The sequence below is a fragment of the Haliotis cracherodii genome, unplaced genomic scaffold (genome assembly GCF_022045235.1).
Source record: "Haliotis cracherodii isolate W230 unplaced genomic scaffold, xgHalCrac1.p SCAF_31, whole genome shotgun sequence".
NCBI lineage: Eukaryota > Metazoa > Mollusca > Gastropoda > Lepetellida > Haliotidae > Haliotis > Haliotis cracherodii.
The window spans coordinates 1,806,407-1,826,288 of NW_027266288.1; the positions used below are offsets into that span (position 1 = coordinate 1,806,407).

At 38.2% G+C, this 19,882-nt stretch overlaps 1 protein-coding gene across 1 annotated transcript; it reads right to left on the reverse strand.

The window, feature by feature from the left end:
• Window positions 1-9,507: 9,507 nt before the first annotated feature.
• Window positions 9,508-11,809, reverse strand: LOC139477080 (uncharacterized; the record flags this gene model as incomplete). Its single annotated transcript, XM_071259635.1, has 5 exons — window positions 9,508-9,619; window positions 10,129-10,288; window positions 10,898-10,996; window positions 11,237-11,550; window positions 11,700-11,809. Coding segments are annotated over 5 exons (795 nt in total), but the record flags the coding sequence as incomplete, so codon positions are not given.
• Window positions 11,810-19,882: the final 8,073 nt, after the last annotated feature.

Consider the following 19,882-nt stretch of genomic DNA (forward strand, 5'->3'; position numbering starts at 1 on the left):
TTTGTAAACAAACGCCGTAAAGTTGAAGTAACTCGATGAGGTAAGTGTGCTGTTTTGTTTATTCTAACCACAGTAGTATTTAAGAAATGTATTTTAGCAGGGTGATATTTGTACATGGTTTCACTTGATAATCATGAATAGCAGCGATGTTGTCTCCTTCACATGTTCACTTCCTGCATGAGTATGTCGATACTCCTGATCAGCTGATCGTTGCAGTGTGCAGCAAACTCCTGTTGATTGAGTCAGTTGTGTTACGTAATGTTTTAGATTAACAGCCATTCCCGTCTTGAATTAACACAAATTATCTCATTTCGGTAATTAATTAGCTTTATGATAACACAGGAAGACAAATTATAAATTATATAAACTCATTGAAATTCTGTCTGTGTGTGTGTTTTTGTGTGTACCTAATCTTTAAATAATCATGCACAATCATTTTGATTCAGACTGTTGAAGCAAAAAGCCGCAAAAATACATCGTTGCAACATGTTTATTTTTTTTTATTTAGGCTTGATATATTTTGTATTTAAAAAGATATCTGGTTTGCTAGTTTGTAGCTGACAAAATATCCAGTCACTATCCAAAATCATCGCCCACCCACCACCCAAAATATTCAAATTCCATGTTCAATGCAATTTACACACATATACAATTTATAGCACATTTATACATGAAACAAATCAAGTTACCATTTTATATTTTGTGATAGTGAGATATACATGACAAAAGTGTTAATGTTTCTATGTTGTATCTTTCAAATATGAAGTTTCGAGCCAAGTCATGCCAGACACCGATGCCCAGAAAGTACAGGTCCCTTGTCCATCGTGGTGTACAGTCACTGTCCAATGTACACCAGAAGCATGGGGCACCGTGCTTCACAGTATGAGGTACAAAATAATATTTTGACAATAAATAATCACACAATGTAAATACTTTATGCAAATAATTTCTGTATTGAACTATATTTTGTGTATCTATTATATTCTATAGTGTTGTCTTTTGTTGTAAAAGTGTAGTATGAATGACAAATGAAAGTATACTGTGAATGACATGTAAAAGTTTAGATCTGATACAATTTGTACACAGTCAACTGATGATATTTGTATTCAGGCACCCAGTGACATGCCTGACACTGCTGAAGATTATTACCACCTTCTTTTACAATTATTTAGCCAGTGTACATATTATTTTGACAAATTAATGTAAAAATTATTTTTATATTTTTCAGGTCCCACAATGATTATATGGAACAGTATAAATGCGATGAAACCCTTTCCATATTCATATGAACGCTCTTTTAAAAAACAAAGTCGATGGTACGATTCTGACTAAATCATGAGCGTGTGTTAATGAATCGCTATCAAATAGTCGTAATACCAGGTGTTCGCAAAAGGTGAGAGTATCCTGCCCCACTGGGTTCTGAAGAAATCTCTGATGTTGAGATCCATTTTCATTGTGTGCAAATTGTGTTTATTTTCATGCAGAGTTACAAGTCATAAAATATTAGAGTGTCTTGTGAGGTACAGTGCTTCAGACAACAAGAGAGCTGTGCACTAACAAGTTGCCAGTGAGCATTTAGCCAGTGCTTGTGATATTTTCTTCAGTCTTATCCCCAGCCTTTGCTCTTGCCCAAAAATACCTCAACCCGCATCAGCCACCCTGTATTACAGAAACTGATCAAATGAAACAGCAAAGGCTGATTGTTGTCAGAGACCATAAAACAAGATTTCAATGAAAAAAGTATATTTTAATAAGCATAGAGAAAAACATTACATACATCAGATGAAAATCTTTCACGAATCACCTCAACACAAGATGGAATAATTTTTCTCTGATTCTTCAACTATTTCTGCCAATCCCCAAAGTGAACCTCTTGTTTATGAGGTGTAGATAGATTCTGAAATGAAAATGGTGTCTTTTTTTAGTCAAGCTATACACAACATTACAAAGAATATCATACCATTTACATATATATTTTTGTCATTCAATCTGGAGGGATGCCTATATAAGAAGTAACTTGTATTGATGATATGTGCATAATTTTTATTACATGTTAATAATTCAATAAATACCAAAACAGTTTATAGTTCTATGATGTTGACATGATGTGTTTATTACTATAGGTTTGATTACTTCTTGAAATATTGTGGGCATGTTTCAATATCACTGATGTAATTTAATAACTTTACATGTTACATATGCTTTCACAACTTGCTGGCAAATAAACATTGATGAAAGTAAATACTATTATATGTTTTTCTAAATTTTGTTTCAAGTGTTAATATAAAAAAGGGTGGTGGGGTAGCCTTGTGATGAAAGCGTTCAATCGTGACCCCGAAGACCCAAGCTTGATTCACCACATGGGCACAACATGTAAAGCCCATTTCTGGTGTCCCCTAGTTGTGATATTGCTGGAATATTGCTAAAAGCGGCATAAAACCCTACTCACTCACTCATATAAAAAATGATTGCATATTTCATTTGCATTTTAGGGGGTTGTTGTTACAGACGTTTTGCTCAAAGGGTCAGGTCGTGAGGTCCAAATTTCCAAACAAAGAATTACAATTTCAAATATTTTTCACTAATATTCAACAAGTTTTACTTATAGTTTCTTAGATAATTTATAAGTATTGATTGTGACAGTAAATGACAGTTGTTACAGCTGGTTATACGCCAAGACATGACTCGCTGTGGGGTTGTGATCGGTTTTATTCAGACGAATAAACGTAGAAATGACGAAATGGAGAAATGGAACATTTGGCCCTGAAACAATTACAACAGAATAGAAACGGCCATACATTGTATCAGTTATACATATATATCACAAGTAGCTTATAGAAAGAATATATTGATACTATGGTATCTCATAACACATTGTAAATTGTTACAAATTTATCCATTAGTGATGACACATGTTACCATGCCAAGGGAGACAATTTCCCGCCAAATACAACATTTTGCCCACATACTCAAAATTAAAACAATATTTACACATATACCTAACATACATATAATTCCACAAGTAAGCTGACGTACATTTAAATAAGCATGTAGTAACCCTCAAAGGCTACATACAAAGTGTACATGAAGATAAAATATATTTAAACATGCTAATGAGCCTTACCTATTTGTGGAATTGAGCCATGTAATTGAATGTGGTGACTCACGCTCAATGACCATAGATTGCCTGTAATTCACAAACACACCCATACAACATTGTGACAATGCATTCACCATCACTCAGGGTCTCCGCTCACACCATTCAAACGAAACCATTTTATATATATATATTCACACAGCCAACTGACAAAAGCTGACGTTTAATAACTTTTTTAAACTCTAATCAGAACATTTGTTGCACCTTTCTACACAACCACATGGACTTCAGGTTTGACTTAGTTGACAAAACATCAGATACTTTAGATACGTAAATACATTTTTAACCTTATCATGTTTAACAAGATACAAAATGACATTAATTTCTAAGAAACAACAAACTTAATGAACATGTAAAAGACATAATAAATCTAAACATAATTTAGTGTTTAAGTATTTAACTGACCTGTTGAACCCTACTGCCACCTTTATGTTGCCTGTGCGGTGCTGTGATTGTGAGTTGGTTACATTGGTGCAAAGAAGACTATCTTAGTTTTTTAAATTAGCCAATGAGAAGTTAAGAATTAGGGTCAGGTGATAAACAACTTTCATCCTGGATCCAGAATGAGGCAATACTCTTGATCCAGCATTATACGTTACATAACTCTGACGTCATAACCATTCAGATAAATGAAATTCATAGGAACTAAGAAATAAACAAAAGTAAATGTCAATCTAATTGACATTCGCTTAAACCCACAAACATTAGAATACTGCCACCAACCATCAATAGTTTTAACAACCTTTTTATGACTTATACATTTTTCTTATTCTTATTTTACCTTTAAACCATAACATATAAAACACCATGTTCCAATCATTGTAAAATACAAAGGAACCGAATTATGACATTAAAATACCCTCAAAATGTCACTGCAACAGTGACAGTAAATGAGCTTTTTGTATACATTTAACATATATCTGGTCCCCTCAGTTAAACAACCCACTGTTTTTAATAATTAATTATATATTAGATATTTCTTCGTTTTTATATTTTCTTAACATTTTTAAAAAAAATCTGGCCTCATAATAGATTATGAATAGTTTCCCTGCAAAGTTGAAATGCATTTTCTATGAATGGTTGTCAGAACATACCAATAACCAATCATCTATTAAATAGAATAAGATACTGTAGACCTACTGCAGTAACTTGTTTCAAACAATAAACACATCAATGGAGTGATCTATCTTTTCACTTTCAAATGGGGACGGTGTGAAGTGTGAAGTACGACATTCAGTTACTTATCAATAAATACGGCAGGTATTTTGAACTCGGATGGGAAAAAATCAAAGAGAATCTTTTTTTACGCACTCGGCAACCGACTTTAGAAACGTCCTGGGACGTACCCCATTTTCGTGTTACTCTAAGCATATGGTCTCGTCATCAGCTGGTAGGCCTAATGTGTAAACACTGTAATCGTGTTGAGACAACGTTTGGCGACAGATCGTATTTGTTTCTTGATATTTGAAAGTAGCATTGATCTATAGCCTATAGGTGGTGGGAAAAGTTTCACCTAATACAGACAAACTCAGATTGATGACAATGCTGATACCGGCGATAGGGTCGTAACAGGGTGGGACAGGATGAATGGGCCTGCTGACGAAGCAGGCAGGTGACCAGGCGTGACAAAAATATCTTAGAATATTACGTTTCCGCTTCTGAAAACGTAATAATGAGCATAAAGGTAATTTAGATATACACACACCAAAGTGTTATTCTTCCCACGTTGTCACTGGTAGGCGTAATTGTGTAGATGTCGAGTCGGGGTCGGGTGACAAATTAGGTGATGTGGGTCATCTCTTGTTTCCACTTGATTTTCATCGTTTCCATACCTTGAAGCTTGCTCGTTTTGGTTCAAAATCGTATGGTTTTGCGATTTTTTGAAGGGTCAAGGGAACTTCTTCGGACCAGGCAAGGTATCGGATGCCATGTTGTCTCACCATAAAATGGTATTTGATATCTTTTGCGTTGTGACAAGACAGGGACCCAGTTAAATTGACACCAATTACGTCATTATCTAAGGGGGATAACTCAGGCCTGTTTAGCTCGGAAAATGAAGGCCTCATAACGGCATGACATTTTCACAATTATTGTGAGCTCGCTACATTGACTTTGAGAAAAATGAGTGTATATTTTCAAACACTGACACTAACTAATTCTAAAATTGCGTTTTGTTGAAAACAAGAAAGAAAGTGTTTTGGGCGTGTACACTTCCCCTTTAAACTCGTGGTTGGTGCAACGTGTCAAATGAGGTATGGCGAGTGGTCTCAAGACTTGATCAATGTACCGAGCTGCTGTGACACCATTGCCTCTCCCTGGACTGATGTGCTGTAAGACCACAGGGCCGACCATCTGTGCAAGACCAATTCCACCCCACACCATGATGCTCGGACCACCCCACGAGTCTCTCTCAAAAACACAAGAATCCGAATAACGTTTCCCACGGCATCGCCAGACTCTCCCTCTCTGCCATCTGCTTTTCTGATACAGTAACAGCTCTCGTCTGAGGAGAGGACTCTTCTCTACTGCTGGTGGCACCAATGCCGATGTTGTGTTGCCCACTGGAGACTGTCCCGGGGATGACGTGGTGTCAGAATGGATCCTCAGTGTGGCCTGTGACAGTGGAGACATCTGCTCGTCAATCGTCGACGCACGCTGTCCGCACTAATGTGTCGCTGGTGTGTCCCCATGGTTTGTCAAGCAGTTTCCGCAGCAGTAACAAAGCGATCTTGAAGATGCTGTCACACAATCTGACGATCCTGACCTCGGGTGGTGACCCTTGGTCTTCAACTACGTGTTCGGTTATCTGTAGGGTGGGGGGTCTGGTACTGTTGCTGTAGCCTGTATATGATCCTTATGTAGACTTGAAATGCAGTTGCTACTTGCCGGGCGGTTTTTCTTGCTTGCAATCGTCCAAGGGCTTGTCGTCGCTGATTTCTTGTCAATCTTGGCATGTGGTAGCAATTCAATATCAAATGAATGTTTTCCAATCTCGGTGGATTTTTATAGAGCAAGAAATGGGGGAACTCATTTGCATCGGATTACCATGGCCATGGCCGTGATGCGTTTGGGCAATCGGTTTTATTGTCATCTGTTTTATTTTTTTATCATCAAATATCTTTTTTCCGTACAAGGTAATGTTTAATTTAGGAACTTTGACAAAATTTACCCAGATATTTAAATGATATATACAGATACAGTTACTGAAAGTATTGGCGTTCCTGGTCATCATAGTCAGTTAAGCCATGACTTTGCAACTCGCCTTGTCAGCATCACCTCAGCTCCGTCAATGAGTGATTGGTCTAACGACGCTTACTCCATGTGGTCTCAAACAGCATTCATACTCGCATAATAAAGAAACGCAACACCAGCTTTTTACTCATATTCGTTTTACTTACTCTCAGTCCATCAATCGATACACGACAGGATCAGATCGGCCAGGCTCGTCAATTTATGGGGAGAACTTAGATCAATCGGGATTCGACTTGATCGATTGCAAAACGTGCTCTCCTCTCCTAATTTCGAAGGTATCATTATATAGTCTTCGGGCCTGGCCTGTCTTTGTCACATGTCACAATACCTCACTTTGATTCGTTAAAAGTTATATCTGACCATGAACTCATGTGTGTTGTAATCGGAAAAATACCGACGCCTACGTGCCAGATTGATCATCACTCTATTGACTTTGTGACTCATTCCGGATGCTACAAATGAAAAGTATCTCACCTCTCTGCTTGTTTCATTAACTAATCGATGAAAACATGGAACAAAATCAATGATAAATATGTAATGTCCTGAATACACTTGTGATAGATGTGAAATGTCTTTTAGCTATTAATTCCTTTCGATCTAAATGTTTTCTGTCACCAACCTTCTATATATAATGCAACTCATCATTGCAGCTATAACAGTTTAATTTGTTACCATTTTCTAATGTTTTTGAGACACATTTTAACCTTATAACAATATTGTCACTTCTCCAGACTGGTTTACCAAAGTCTTCCAAAGAAATGCAGGAAAGTTCATCCTTCGTCGATGTGAAGAATATTGGAGAGGCATTCCCAGCAGAATCCGACTCGTACACTGGCTTCAATTGTGCAAAACCATGACAAACTTGGTAGTCTTGTTCTAAGGATATTTATTTTCTAACCCTGTATGAAATGAATATTGATGATTGTGTGGAGTATGAGCTAAGGGAAACGACTTTCGTCTTGTTGTTTGTTGTTTAACGCCGCACTCAGCAATAGTCCAGCTATATGACGGCGGTGTATAAATAATCGAGTCTGGACCAAACAATCCAGTGATTGACATCACGAGCATAAATCCATGCAATTGGGATACGAAGTCATGCATCAACCAAGTCAGCGAGTCTGACCACCCGATCCCGTTACGACAAGCATAGTCATAGCATGGGTTGCTTCACGGGTCCTTTCATCTTATCAACTGATCAGGATGGTTGGTTGGTTTGTTGTTTAATGCCGCACTCAGCAATATTCCAGCTATATGACGGCCGTCAGTAAACAAGAAATCCCCGCTGGTCAACAACAAATGATAAATATTTTGTTAATTAATGAAATATTACATATTTCTAACTGATTTGAACTTCAATGTTTTAAAAAATAAGATTGAGTTCCAGTGACAATAACCCCCCCCCCCCTCCGCCCCCCCCCCCCCCCCCCCCCCCACACACACAAATATCCCATGTTACCAGTGTTCACTACGAGGAACGAAATCACCATGAACACATTTGAATAAAAATTTGATTGAGGAGTTACATCAGAAGAATTATCAAAAGGACAAAAAATTGTTGATATAAAAACGCATAAGGAATGAAACAATATCATTTTAGAAAATTAAAAAATTCATAATTTCCATCTAGCCTTAACAGATATGGTAAAGAATTCATAAATTCAAACTAACACAAACCACTGATACGTATGATGATCTACATGAGTGGAAACAATTTTGGAAAATATATTATCGATACAAAACCAGTCATCAAAATTTCTAAATTCCATCACGTTTCCATGAAAACAGCAAAAGAGAAAACTTTAAAAATCTTATTAAAGATAAAAAAACAATCATAGTGGTTAATGTAGCAAGTTTGCTGAAGCTAGGATACCCAAAATTTTTGTTTCACCATGATTCCATGGAAACAGCAAAAAAAATAAAAAAATCAGAATCTTCAAACTAGCAAAAGGCACAAGTACTCATTGTGGTAAATGTGTGTAGCAAGCTTGATGAAGCTAGGATGCATAGTTAAAAAATATATGGGCCATACAAAACACCCACCCTAAATGTTTAAGTTTCTTAATGTTTCCATCGAAACGGCAAAAATTAAAAAGTTCAGAATTGTCAAACTAGCCAAAGGCATAAGTACCTGTTGTGGTAAATGTGTGTAGCAAGTTTGGTGAAGCTAGGGTGCATGGTGAAAAGGTTATGGGCCGTACAAAACACCACCCTAAAAGTTTAAGTTTCTAATTTGTCTATGGAAACGGCAAAAATTTAAAAAATTAGAATCTTTAAACTAGCAAAAGGCACAAGTACTCATTGTGGTTAATGTGTGTAGCAAGTTTGGTGAAGCTAGGATGCATGGTTAAAAAGTTATGGGCCGTACAAAAGCTCGGACAGAAGGACGAACGGACGGAAGGAAGGACGGACGAACGGAACGCTATATACTCCCGATTTACTTCGTAAACGGGGGTATAATAATCGAGTCTGGATCCAGTGATTAAAATCATGAGCATCAATCCATGCAATTTGGATCGATGACATACATCAACCTTGTCAGCCAGCCTGACCACCCGATCCCGTTAGTCGCCTTTTACGACAAGCATAGACACCTTTTACGGCAAGCATGGGTTGCTGAAGACCTATTCTACCCCAGAATCTTCACGGGTATCATCTTGTCAGGCCAACTGATCATTACATTATAGTATTCTGTCAATTAAATAAACTGTATATCAAAGTTTGCCTATCAAGCAGATTAGCTCGTTTATGTTATAGCATTGCCGTGTCAGGTTAACTATTTTCATCTGCAAGAAGTCATTGTGGTGCAAACTTCACAAATGTATTACTTTTCTTTAAAAAAAAGACTTTGCGTTTTCTGATGTGATGAAACCATTTCTTGTCAGTCGAGGCCAGAATAACAACAAAACATTACCACATCATTTACAGTCAAGTTGTAATCATGGTAGCATAAATATGAGCATCTCAGTAGCAATAATTGAAGTTGATTCATGGGATCACTAACATTTCAGTTAGTCAGTTTGTTGGGATTAACCCTGCTTTCAACATTTTTTGAGTTATGTCACATATTAATGTGGGAGGAAAACCCGAACCTCCAATGCCTACGCCTGATACACTGGAGACAGATTTGGCAAATCTCTCGCAAGGTAACCACTGCTGACAACCTCCATGAAAGCTTTATACGGATTAGAACCTATAAAAACAAAATTGATACTGTTTATTATTAAAATCATGCTAACATGGTTAATGTTTTGTTATGTGTAACGTTATACATTTTCCAATACACAACTTGTAAATGAATGTATGACTGTATGTAAACCATATTTTACAACATTATAGCACACACAATTCTCCACTGGTACAGTATATTGGTAAAATATGCATGTTTAATATTTATTTAAAGAAACGAGTGAGTGAATGTCAAGTAATATCAGTCAGCAATGAAATCCGGCACATCCAGTAAATGTGATGCCGTGAAAACTACAAGCATCAGTTGGGCAAATCAAAAACCAAAATAATTACCATCATCATTATCAGATCAAGAGGATGACAAAAGATAATATGAAAATAAAAAAGTCCTTCCCATAGGATTCCCCTATATCGGGTAAATGACACTTTAACCCTTTGTTTTCTATAGATGAACCAACTTACCTTCATTCATCCACAATCTTTCCATGATCGCACTGCCTGAACTTAGTCGAGTGTCCTTCATGCTTGTTTACAACATATTTTTCACTATCAACCATTTGTCCACCTTCATATCTGGATCATCTTTACATGAAGCTGCTACCCAGTACATATGGTTTGTTGTGGACGTGATACAAGGGCGGATTGCAGCACATCCACTCTTTTTCGTAGCTGCTTCCAGTTTCTTCCCAACTCCTGTAATCAATTGTAACATGTAATTCGGGGGTAGAAACCATTTGCATATCCACCTTGTCTACAGCTCCTTTCAGACCAGACCCGTGAAGATCCATGTTTGTCGTAAACGGCGACTAACGTGATCCGGTGGTCAGGCTCGCTGACTTGGTTGATGCATGTCATCGATCCCAATAGGGTGGATCGATACTCATGATATTAATCACTGGATTGTCTGGTCCAGAGTCGATTATTTACAGACCGCCGCCATATAGCTGTACTATTGCTGAGTCTGGTGTTAAACAACAAACCAACCAACCAACCTTTCAGACCAGCGGTTTAATTGAAATAACTAATCCCGTTTTCACTAATCTCAGTTGTATTTTTTATGTTAACTAGCTGACCATCAGATAATGTCATGCATGTCAGCAAATATATGATAAAATTATGACAATAGTAATGTGCATGCGAGTGATTGAGTAGTTATTGCTAACAACGCATAAGGCGTCTTGCAATGCAGCTATTTTTAGCGATCGTGCAATTGAAGTTGCCAATTCATTTTAAAATCTGTATAATAAACTGACTAACACAAAATGTTTAGCATTCACCAATCACCATAAAGAGTATCCTTACCTTTGGACATATACCAAACATCAAAGTAATGTTTCTTGTCTTTATGATCCTCTCTCATGTATTTCTTCACTGAGACATGGTGATCTTCACTCCATTGAACTAAAACAATATCAAGAGCATTAGCATTCATACAATCAATGAATCAGATGTACAAAGGTTGATATGGAAAAACTCCATACTAAAAATTTATCACGTCATCGAAAGCCAAGTGCGTGGATCGATGTTCATGATATCAATCACTGTACTGTCTTGTCCAGACTCGAATATTACAGACAGCAAACAAACATCTATTGGCTATATTGATACTTTTTGCACATCCTTACAGCAATGAATCTGAACCTGACTTATTCTTACTCACCTGGACGAGCTGTATATCTGAAATTCTCCTGTCTCGAAGATCCATCAAGGTATCTGTGCCATATTTTGCAAAATGGCCCGGGCTGTCGCATCTCCCATCACCTCCCCAAACAAGTGGTTTCCCACCAACATTTGCCAACAAGCTGGACTGATGTTCATTCCAAACTTTCAGACAAGATGGTACTCCATTGCATAGCTGTATGTTGATGAAAGTATCCATGTTAAAAATTGGCATTTTCATGCATCTGAAGATTCTCAATACTTGTGCGGCACATCCCCTGCTCAAACGAATACTGCTGGCACACAGAAGATTGCCCCAGGGCATTGTTCCTTGCATTGACTGGCTGTTCCATCTTATATTGTGCCCCATCAAGCACTCAGTCTCAACAATAATCATAACGCCTTGTGTTGTTGCATCAGCTTAACTTGACAAGCCACCCCACACAATGAACTTGAACTTGACTGATGTGAGCAAAACTGAAGTATTTTGGCAAGTGATGTCTCAGAGACGAGAAACTGTCTTTCATTCTGTGGATTTAATGACAGGGGAGCAAATGGTCAGTTTCAATATCAGTACCTGTATCGAAGTCGGTGTCAGTTTCACTTTCCTCCAACTCTGAATATTCAGAAGGCATTTACTCCTCATCACTAGTTGAAAAAATTATGTCCTCACAGGCATGGTCATCCTCCACTGCTTGGCTTGTGACAATGCACATCTCATGCTGATCCGGGGGTGGTCGGGTAGCCTTGTGGTTAAAGCATTCGCTCGTCGCGCCGAAGACCAGGGTTCGATTCCCGACATGGGTACAATGTGTGAAGCCCATTTCTGGTGGCCCCAGCCCTGATATTGCTGGAATATTGCTAAAATCGGCGTAAAACCATACGCATCAAAACTTGGGGTACATGTTTCTGATGAATCTTTAACCCCCTGGATGCCACAGGGGACATATTTGTCCCTCCTCTTCAACCCTCACTTTAAAGTCGAATAAAATTCAACATACATTACGCACATAAATATACTGCACAGTTTTGAACTCTCTGGGGAATTCCCTGTTCTGTGATATCATCGACTGTCATGAGGCAAAGCAAAATTACTGAAAATTACCTCTGAAAATTAGGCATATGGTAAATTCGCCATTTTTTACAATTTACTAAACCATCATTCACGGCGTTATTTACAGCATTTTTTAAAATCTAAATATTTGGATATATACTCGTAGAAATGATTTTCAGAAATTGCATGCTAGTGATCATGAGTATCTGTCTTTTATGAAAACACTAATGATCATTTCAAAACGTCGCCGACAACCCTAGAACCATTTTAGAACGCCGAAGTGAACTTTCCGCCATATTGGATAGTGTTTACAAAATCATGTTTCTGCATACCGGTTATGTGACGCCTGTAACATCCCGTATATGTCTACCTCAGCTGCGATACATACATCCTTGAATTCCTCATTCATTTTAGAATGAAATGACAAATGGTCTTTGTCACCAATACAAAGTGTCTAGATGAAATCAAGCAAAATAAATTAGTTGTGAAAACAAACGCTGTGCTCGTAAAACTGCACCTGTTTGAAATGTAAACAAAGCCAACTTTAGATTTTACACAGTGTAGCATTTGCTCCTATTTTGAACTATCCATTTGTGTACTATTGGCTTAATATTTTCAGAATATGCATGGGAAGAGAATCGTAGGAAGAACTAGGGAATTGAAAATAGAAACATTGCAATGAATCGATACATTCAACAGATATAGTTTCCGTCTTGCGTGACGCCATGACTGACGCAAAATTACGCACAACGACAACGGAACTTTCTCTTGGTTTCAATGAAAAACATAACATCAAGTAACAGTACTCATACTGTCAGAATGTTTCTGATAACTTACGTGTCACATTTATGTAAATACGATCCCTGAATCAACGAAAGTCCCCTTGTGAATTCCTGTGTACTGCTGTCAGTAAACACGCCATTTTGTAAAAGTCGGTCACCGGTAGTGATGTCATACGTCAACATTATTGTACATATTTGGTAATTTCTTTGAGGTGATGGTCCTTGGATGAAAGTACACACGATCATTATATCCTGTTGTGGACAGTTTCAATTATGATGTTGAATTTGCATATCTTTTATACTTTTTTCACACAATAAATTTCACTATGGATATGTATCAGTGTTCAATATATCATACGTAGATTTTGGTCACACAATGTACGAACCTTTGATAATCTTTTGTTTGTTTGAACATTGTTTACATAAGAAATTGATAAGTTTATCGTGTCGTATACGATATTTCTTTCCTTTGGACGAATGTTTGAAGATCAAATGTAAATGTAACTGCAACGTGGACGTGTTCCTTTGGAGTGTAATAGTCAATATTATAATTCCATAAAAAAACAGTTTAATAAACAGCAGTTTCACCTTATTTTAAAACTATACATGAATATATTACTTGAACAAAATGGATAATATTTTTGGTTAAAATATGTGCACAATGTAAGAAGAATTGTCTTGGTCTTGGAATCGTTGTTTTTTTCATGTCGTTATCGATATACAGAAAGGTGACACGCCAGGTGCGCGTTATAGTCACAAACAGCTTACAAATTATTCCTCTCGTTTTGTATTATATAATCAATGGGTTCACACGTTTTTCAAAATTGTGATCACAGGATTTTGAACTGAAATTTTGAATTTCTCCAAGAATTGTGAAAAATATAACACATATAAACCGTTGATCGAACCTTATACGATTATGCCGATAATTCTATACCATAGGAATTTTCTTCGCATCTTTTATTGTATGATTCTCAGACGAGATGAAGAGAAAAGAATCACATAATAATGAACAAATACATGTCCAATATTGAAAGTATATTTCGTTGTTTTGAAATATTCTTTTGGGTATTTGATTTCGTAAAATTGATAGAAAAACAGATGCGTGTCTTGTCAAATTATGATACAGGTAAAGCTGTCTAATTGTTTATCTATTCAAGACATTATTTACATTGTAAAAGCAGTCGTTTTATGCTGTGTCGAATAAGCGTCAAATTCCGTTTTATACGTCGAGATTGTCCATACCATGAACGAAAATTAGGGAAGATATATATTAATCAAAATGCCAGTGTCATCCTTCTCCGACTTTGTCAATGCTATACAACCAGCCATGACGTCAAATTGAATGGTGTCATTATTTTAGTAATTCATTACTTTTGATGAAAATGCTAGTGCTCCATCAATAAGAGTGCAACATTAGTCAAATTACACTTACACAATCAGGAAAATGTTGGAATATAAGGATTAATTTATATACTGAACCGCAAACGAAACGTCACAACAAGTAACATTGCATGAAAAGTTGTCATCTAAATAACTTGGTAATTTTTGTCAAAGTTCCTAAAAGTAGCATTACCTTGTCCGGAAAAATAAAATTTGATGATAAAAAAACAAAGCAGATGACAATAAAACCGATCGCCCTAACGCATCACGGACATGGCCATAGTAACCCGATGCACATGAGTTCCGTGCAGATTGAAATGCACATGAGTTCCCCCATTTCTTGCCCTATGAAAATCCACCCAGATCGGAAAACATTCATTCGTTATTGAATGGCTACCACATGCCAAGACTGACAAGAAATCAGCGACGACAAGCCCTTGGATAATTGCCAGCTGGTCAAACCGCCCGGCAAGTAGCCACTGCATTTCAAGGCTACGTAAGGACCATATACAGGCTATAGCAACGGCACCAGACCACCAACACTACAGATAACCGACCACGTAGTGGAAGACCAAGGGTCACCTCCCGAGGTCAGGATCGTCAGATTGTGTGACAGCATCTTCAAGATCGCTTTGTTACTGCTGCGGAAACTGCTCGACAGACCATGGGGACACACCAGCGACACATTAGTGCGGACAGCGTGCGTCGACGATTGACGAGCAGACACCTCCACTGTCACAGGCCACACTGAGGACCCATTCTGACACCACGTCATCACCGGACCGTCTTCAGTGGACAACACAACACCAGCATTGGTGCCACCAACAGTAGAGAAGAGTTCTCTTCTCAGACAAGAGCCGTTACTGTATCTCAAGAGCAGATCGCAAAGATATGCTTTGGATGCTTGTGTTTTTGAGAGAGACTCGTGGGGTGGTCCGAGCATCATGGTGTGGGGAGGAATTGGTCTTGCACAGAGGGTCGGCCCTGTGGTCTTCCAGAACATCAGTCGTGGGAGCGGCAATGGTGTCACAGCAGCTCGGTACATTGATTAAGTTTTGAGACAACACGCCATACCTCATTTGGCACGTCGTCGCAACCACGAGTTCCCTCAGTCCCGATTTATATCCTGTTGAGCACCTGTGGGGCGAGATTCAAAGACGGCTGAATGACGTCCGACCAAGGCTGACAACTGCAGCTGAACTGAAATGCCTATGGCCTTCATCAACCACCTCGTCCATTCCATGTATCGACGTTGCACGGCAGTCATCAATGCACATGGCGGACACACGAGATAGTGACTTGCTATGCCATTTTCTCAGAGACTAGTGTTGTGTTTCACTTTAAGAACATTTGACACTTTTTTTTCAACCTTGATGATCAGTTTTGCCAAGTTTCATCTTTTTATTATGTCTCAAAGTATGTTTACAGTGTTTGGACAAATAATGTTTCTCATATATCTATCCATGGTGACATTTCTTTTTCGGTTCAGTGTAGGTTAGATGGGGCCATTTATTTCGCTTTTACTTCATCTTTTATGAAGTACGATTTCATAATTTCTGATGGATAATGTGCGTCAGAAAAAAACAACTCTGCATCCAGAAGGTGAACCCAGTCATTTATAGCATTTTTTTTAGTATTCTCCTTTAAGACCTTGCGTGAATAAACAGATTAGTCAAATAACTACCTAGACAGAATCATTGATAATGCAAGGCCAACTGATAGTTTAAAGTTTTATTAACACAAGGCAATTAAGCAGTACTCAAATAGTCAGATATGACGACTCAGATCAGAGACAAATCCTGTTTCAAGTATTAAGGTGAACATAAATATAAAACATCAATGAAAGTTTATGTTATCCGTTGAAACATTTTGGCGTAAAGGTCAAACTAGCTGTGAAAATGAATGGAGCACTGACAATCAGTGATGACACCAGGTGATCGAGAAAGTCTTGCCCTACCAGTAGTACCCGCCAAGTATTTATTGCCTGACGCCGCACAGGCGTACCCATGCTGTGCAACGGCGGTATGTAAACAAGCCAGACAATTATCAGCTGGACTCACACAGCTTGAGTAAAATGCAATATTAACAACTTGTCAGTTCTAATACACAGATTGGCCAGCTCTAAATACACAGAAGGCATTACATTCTACAGAGACAGGGCGGTCGGGTAGCCTAGTGGTTAAAGCGTTCGCTCGTCACGCCGAAGACCCGGGTTCGATTACCGACATGGGTACAATGTGTGAAGCCCATTTCTGGTGTCCCCCGCCGTGATATTGCTGGAATATTGCTAAAAGCGGCGTAAAACCTCACTCACTCACTCACTCACTCACTCACTCACTCACTACAGAGACACAGGTATAGATTTCGACGTCGCCAGTCCAATTTCACCACATGTTGTGTATTTAGTTGTGTGTAGGAAAATCGACAGGGTCTTTGACGTTTCAGTCGGGCACTGACGCTGCAAGTCGAACTGATAGACAGTTCTTGTGTATCTCTCAGAGGGTGCATATACCTGTGCAACAAAAGGGCGGATCTCTGCTCGGACCATCTCTCACCTCCAGTGGTTATTGAGAGTGCTTCTGAACAAATTTTACTTGATATCAAAGATAAGATTATTAATTAGCATAAGTTATATATACTGTACAACGTTGGTACTTTAAGAATATGCTATACATACAACCTAGGCCCAAATGGTTTTGCAGTTACAGCAGAAAATGTAAGTAAAAACTAGAGTGAAATTTACATTGATTTACATTACGTTACATTTACACGACGTTAAAAAAATAAGATATCGCGCACGTTACCAGTGGATACATATTGCATTCTGTGCATGTTGCACATAAAAATACTAAAATAGTATATAAAATTCATTTAGGATCAGCAATAAAATACAACAGTGGCGGTCCATCAGTCTGGAACCTTGTCACAATCAGTGAAGCATTATGAACACAAAGTGTATAATCTGATTAAAACTAAATGTTTCTTTTTCGCCCCGAAAATTCGTTTTTCTTCTTGCCTACTCTCTCATTCTCCAGTTCTCAGATACTTCCACTGTTTCATATATCAGCAGAGTTCAACTATATCTTCCAACGCCATGGTAAACACAATATACATATACATGCATAACACGCAATAAGATAATAGTATAAGAGCATGACCATTCAATATAGTGAATGTATAAACAATGAATCTTTACAAAACATAAAGAACAACATATCTCACTAACAGCCTCTTATGCATAACATTCCTATCAACTTTTCTTCGTGCTCATGTAAATAACTAATACACAAACTTACGAGATCAAGACAGATGTGATCCAAATATTGTTTATGTTGGTTGACTAAACATTTGCATATGGGACTCCCAATTACAACTTGCAGACACATGTAATACATGATGGTGGGTACAGAATGTCGGTCGAGGTATTGAGGTAGGTGCTGAAGAGGCTGAGATGAAAATGAGAAAGAGCTTGTGATAAGACCAGGCTGAATGGAATCCCCAATGGATCACAAACAGCATTCTTTCGTATATTTTTTCGATACACAAATAGTTGTTGCCAAGAGATGTTCTAAAGAATTAAACAACAATCTGGTAGTTTTTAGAAACGAATGTCACTATAAAATTCATGTTTCCTTTGGAGATGATACCTAAAATACACATTCACGTCAGTAACGACTGTCAAAGGCTAAAGCTGGGACAATATGTAGAAACAGTGGTTGTTACCGTATGGTGTACGTGATATACTGCACACTGTACGTGATATACTGCACACTGTACGTGATATACTGCACACTGTACGTAATATACTGTATGCAGTACGTGATATACTGTATAATGTACGTGATATACTGTATACTGCACGGGATATATTGTATACTGCACGTGATCTACTGTATACTGTACGCGATATACTGTATACAACACGTGATATACTGTATACAGTACGTGATATACTGTATACTGCACGTGATATATTGTATACTGCACGTGATCTACTGTATACTGTACTTGACATACTGTATGCTGTACGTGACATACTGTATACTGTACGCAATAAACTGAACACTGTACGTGGCATACTGTATACTGTACGCAATAAACTGCACACTGTACGTGACATACTGTATGCTGCACGTGACATACTGTATACTGTACTTGACATACTGTATACTGTACGTGACATACTGTATACTGTACGCAATAAACTGAACACTGTACGTGGCATACTGTATACTGTACGCAATAAACTGCACACTGTACGCGGCATACTGTATACTGTACGCAATAAACTGCACACTGTACGCGGCATACTGTATAATGTACGCCATAAACTGCACACTGTACGTAACATATTGTATACTGTACGCGATGAACTGCACACTGTACGTGGCATACTGTATGCTGCACGTGACATACTGTATACTGTACGCAATAAACTGAACACTGTACGTGGCATACTGTATACTGTACGCAATAAACTGCGCACTGTACGTGACATACTGTATGCTGCACGTGACATACTGTATACTGTACTTGATATACTGTATACTGTACGCGATAAACTGCACACTGTACGTGACATACTGTATGCTGCACGTGACATACTGTATACTGTACTTGATATACTGTATACTGTACGTGGCATACTGTATACTGTACGCGATAAACTGCACACTGTACGCGGCATACTGTATGCTGCACGTGCCATACTGTATACTGCACGTGGCATACTGTATACTGTACGCGATAAACTGCACACTGTACGCGGCATACTGTATGCTGTACGTAACATACTGTATACTGCACTTGATATACTGTATACTGTACGTGACATACTGTATACTGTAGGCAATAAACTGAACACTGTACGTGGCATACTGTATACTGTACGCGATAAACTGCACACTGTACGTAACATACTGTATACTGTACGCGATAAACTGCGCACTGTACGTCATATACTGTATACTGCACGTGATATATTGTATACTGCACGTGATCTACTGTATACTGTACGCGATAAACTGCACACTGTACGTGGCATACTGTATGCTGCACGTGATATACTGTATACTGTACGCAATAAACTGAACACTGTACGTGGCATACTGTATACTGTACGCAATAAACTGCGCACTGTACGTGACATACTGTATGCTGCACGTGACATACTGTATACTGTACTTGATATACTGTATACTGTACGTGGCATACTGTATACTGTACGCGATAAACTGCACACTGTACGTGACATACTGTATGCTGCACGTGACATACTGTATACTGTACTTGATATACTGTATACTGTACGTGGCATACTGTATACTGTACGCGATAAACTGCACACTGTACGCGGCATACTGTATGCTGCACGTGACATACTGTATACTGTACTTGATATACTGTATA